General features: G+C 56.4%; 1 protein-coding gene across 1 annotated transcript; it reads right to left on the bottom strand.

Annotated features, from left to right (window-relative positions):
• Positions 1-500: 500 nt before the first annotated feature.
• On the bottom strand, positions 501-1,335 carry nrarpa (NOTCH regulated ankyrin repeat protein a). The gene has a single exon (XM_080212145.1). It carries the CDS (start codon positions 1,117-1,119, stop codon positions 778-780), a length of 342 nt encoding a protein of 113 aa, XP_080068271.1. The 5' UTR covers positions 1,120-1,335; the 3' UTR covers positions 501-777.
• Positions 1,336-3,552: the final 2,217 nt, after the last annotated feature.

Genomic DNA, 3,552 nt, shown 5'->3' with positions numbered 1-3,552 from the left:
GAGATTATTGCAGACAGGGAGAGGGAGCACTTAAAAGGCCTGTGACAACAAAGGGGAAGTTAAGGCAGGGCTGAAGGCACCCCACCAGAGGGGTGGACAGGCAGGGGGACCCCCCAAGAGGGCCGGGCCTGGCAGGCAGACCCCCAAGAGGGCCGAGCCTGGTGGGCAGGAGGGGGGGACCCCCAAGAGGGCCGGCTGCGCGGGGATGTGGGTGGCCCCAGAGAGGTGGGCTGGGACCCAGATGGGCACAGTCAGGTGGTGTCCCGGCGACGGGGGGGGCGTGTGGTCCTGTCGGATTGGGTGGAGGGTCCAGGTGGGTCGGGGGTGTCAGCGGATCAGGGCAGGTGTCAACAGATTGGGGGGCTCACTGGATCTGGGGGGGTGGGGGGGAAGGGGGTCAGTGGCTGATTGGGGGATTGGGGCATATTGGGGTGGGGGGGGGGTCGGTGGATTGGGAGGGAAGGGGTAGGGGGGCGGTTGCTGGATTTACTGGGGGGTGGGGGGATGTCCCGCAGTGGAGGCCACACGGGGCTGTGTTTGACACGCTGTTTATTGGTACATTTGTGAGCTCCACAGTGTGTCCGCCAGCTCCGCTCCCCCGCCCCGCAGTCCCTCCGCCAGCCCAGGCCGGCCCGCTGAGGTAGATGCCCGGCTGCCTGTCCACTCCGGGCTCGGGGCTCCATCCGCTCCAGGCCGCTCTCAGTCCAGTCCAGGTGGCGGCTCGGTTCAGTCCAGTCCCCGGCTGTGGGTTGAGTCCTGCCCGGGGCTCCGGGCTCCTCACCGGGCGCCGTTAGCTCCGTACTTGGCCTTGGTGATGAGGTAGAGAACGATGTCCTGGTGCCCACCGAAAGCGGCGATGTGCAGCGCGCTCCAGCCGTCGCGGTTCGCCAGGCGGATGTCGGCCCCGAACTTGACCAGCAGTTTGACCAGCTCCAGGTTGCCGGCGGTGACGGACTGGTGCAGCGCGGTCTGCCCCTCCGGCCCGAATGAGTTCACATTGAAGGGCCCGTCCGGCATGTTCTGCAGCAGCGACTGCAGCTCCCGGGTGTTGCCGCGTCTCACCGCCTCCTGGAACATCCGCTGCGGCCCGCCGGCCGGAGACACCTCGGCCTGGCTCATCACCGCCACCCCGGCCCCGACACTCCCTCAGCCCGGGGCCCGCAATGCCTCCGGCCCGCCTTCCAGACTCCCCAGGGCCGCTCCGCGCTCTCTCCCCCCCGGTTCACTCTGTCCCCCCGGGGCCGCCGCTCCGGGCTCGGTGTTTCCCCCCGGACCGCCGCTCCGGGCTCGGTGTTTCCCCCCGGACCGCCGCTCCGGGCTCGGTGTCCCTCCGCTCCGGGCTCGGTGTTTCCCCCCCGCCGGGGCCTCCGCTCCGGGCTCGGTGTTTCCCCCCCGGGCCTCCGCTCCGGGCTCGGTGTTTCCCCCCGGGCCGCCGGTCCGGGCTCGGTGTCCCCCCGCTCCGGGCTCGGTGTCCCCCCGCTCCGGGCTCGGTGTTTCCCCCCGGGCCTCCGCTCCGGGCTCGGTGTTTCCCCCCCGGGCCTCCGCTCCGGGCTCGGTGTTTCCCCCCCCCGGGCCTCCGCTCCGGGCTCGGTGTTTCCCCCCGGGCCTCCGCTCCGGGCTCGGTGTTTCCCCCCCGGGCCTCCGCTCCGGGCTCAGTGTTTCCCCCCGGGCCTCTTTTCTCTTCCCCCCTCCCTCCCACCCCCCCGGGGCTCTGCTGTTCTTTGCGAAGCGGCCGCGCGGCTCCCGCCGCTTTTAACCGCCGAGCGAGCTGTTGCCATGGCAATGAAACGCTGGCTCGCGGCATTCCATACAACCAGCCAATCAGATCCAGATACCCATCCCCCACTACGCGGTCATTGGTTGTGGACCCACGTGGGGCGGGTCTCACTGACTGGTGGGCGGGGCCAAGTTAATTCATTAAAATTCTGGAGCGTGGGAACCAGGAGAGCAAATCTTCCCAGAGACATTGTAGATAACAACAGATAAAACTCACAGCACACACACATAGATATATACACAGATAAAACTCATAGATAGATCGATAAAAATACATAAATACAGATAAAATATATATGCACAGATAACACACAGACATTGTAGATAAAAACAGATAAAACACATATTTCGAAATGTACATAGAACTGAGATTTATAGATAAAAACACAAATACAGATATAAACAGAAAATCTATACAAATAACACAAACATTGTAGATAAAAACACATGTAACATCTAGAAATATATTCACAGATGTACAAATAAAACACAAATATAAATACACAGTTATACAGATAAACCAGAGATGGTACGGTGGTGGCACACTGGTTAGAAATGCTGCCTCACAGCGCCAGGAACCCGGGTTCAATTCCGGCCTCGGGTCACTGTCTGTCACCCAGGCCCTATTCCCATAACCCAGCTAATCCCCCTGACATTAAGGGCAATTTATAAAAACCAATCAACCTAACCAGCACATCTTTGAAGTATATGCGGATAAATACACAGATATACAAAATAAAACACAGATATACAGATACATACATTCTCCCCTTTGTCATAGAAACCCTAACGCACAGAAACAGGCCATTCAGCCCATCGACTCTACATGGACCACAATCCCACCCAGGCCCTACCTCCATATATTTACCCACTGATCCCTCTAACCTATGCATCTCAGGACACTAAGGGCAATTTTAACATAGCCAATCAACTTAACCAGCACATCTTTGGGCTGTGGGAGGAAACTAGAGCACCCAGAAGAAACCCATGCAGACACAGGGAGAATGTGCAAACTCCACACAGTGACCCGAGCCAGGAATCAAACACAGGTCCCTGGAACTGTGAAGCAGCAGTGCTAATCACTGTGTTACCGTGCCACATGGGTTTCCTCTGGGTGCTACGGTTTCCTCCCACAGTCTAAAGATGTGCAGATCAGACTAATCGGCTATGCTACATCGCCTCTCAGTGGCAGGGGACTAACAGGGTAAATGGGGTTATGGGGATAGGATCTTGGTGGAATTGTGGTTGGTGCAGACTTGATGGGCCAAATGGCTTCCTTCTCCACTGTTGGGATTCTATGCTTTAGTTTCCTCCTACAATCCAAAGATGTGCAAGTTAGGTTGACTGGTCAAACTAAATTGACCCTGGTATCCGGGGATTAGGAGGGTAAATATGTGGGTTAGGATATGGGATAGGACTTGGGTGGGATTGTTATTGATGCAGGCTCGATGAGCCAAATACAGTTAAAACACTGATATAGATAATAAATAGAAAAAACACAAATATATAGATAATTGAGAGACATTGTAGATAAAACGCAGATGAAACACTGATATATATGTACAGAAAATACAGATATACAGATAAAACAGAGACATTGCAACTAAAAACACTCTGATACAGATATATATGGAAAAACATATATATAGATAAAATAGAGACATTATAAATGTAAACACAGATAAAACTCACTGATATTCATGCAATCCCTCTGGTGCAGAAGGAGTCCATTTGGCCCACCAAGTCTGGCACGGTGGTTAGCACTGCTGCCTCATA

The sequence above is a fragment of the Carcharhinus amblyrhynchos genome, chromosome 25, assembly GCF_965287045.1.
Source record: "Carcharhinus amblyrhynchos chromosome 25, sCarAmb.v2.hapA, whole genome shotgun sequence".
Classification (NCBI taxonomy): domain Eukaryota; kingdom Metazoa; phylum Chordata; class Chondrichthyes; order Carcharhiniformes; family Carcharhinidae; genus Carcharhinus; species Carcharhinus amblyrhynchos.
The sequence above is the reverse complement of the archived record's forward strand: the minus strand, read 5'-3'. Positions and strand labels throughout refer to the sequence as shown.

Coding starts and splice junctions, on each gene's coding strand:
- nrarpa (XM_080212145.1), bottom strand. CDS start 1,119: ATGAGCCAGGCCGAGGTGTCTCCGGCCGGCGGGCCGCAGCGGATGTTC.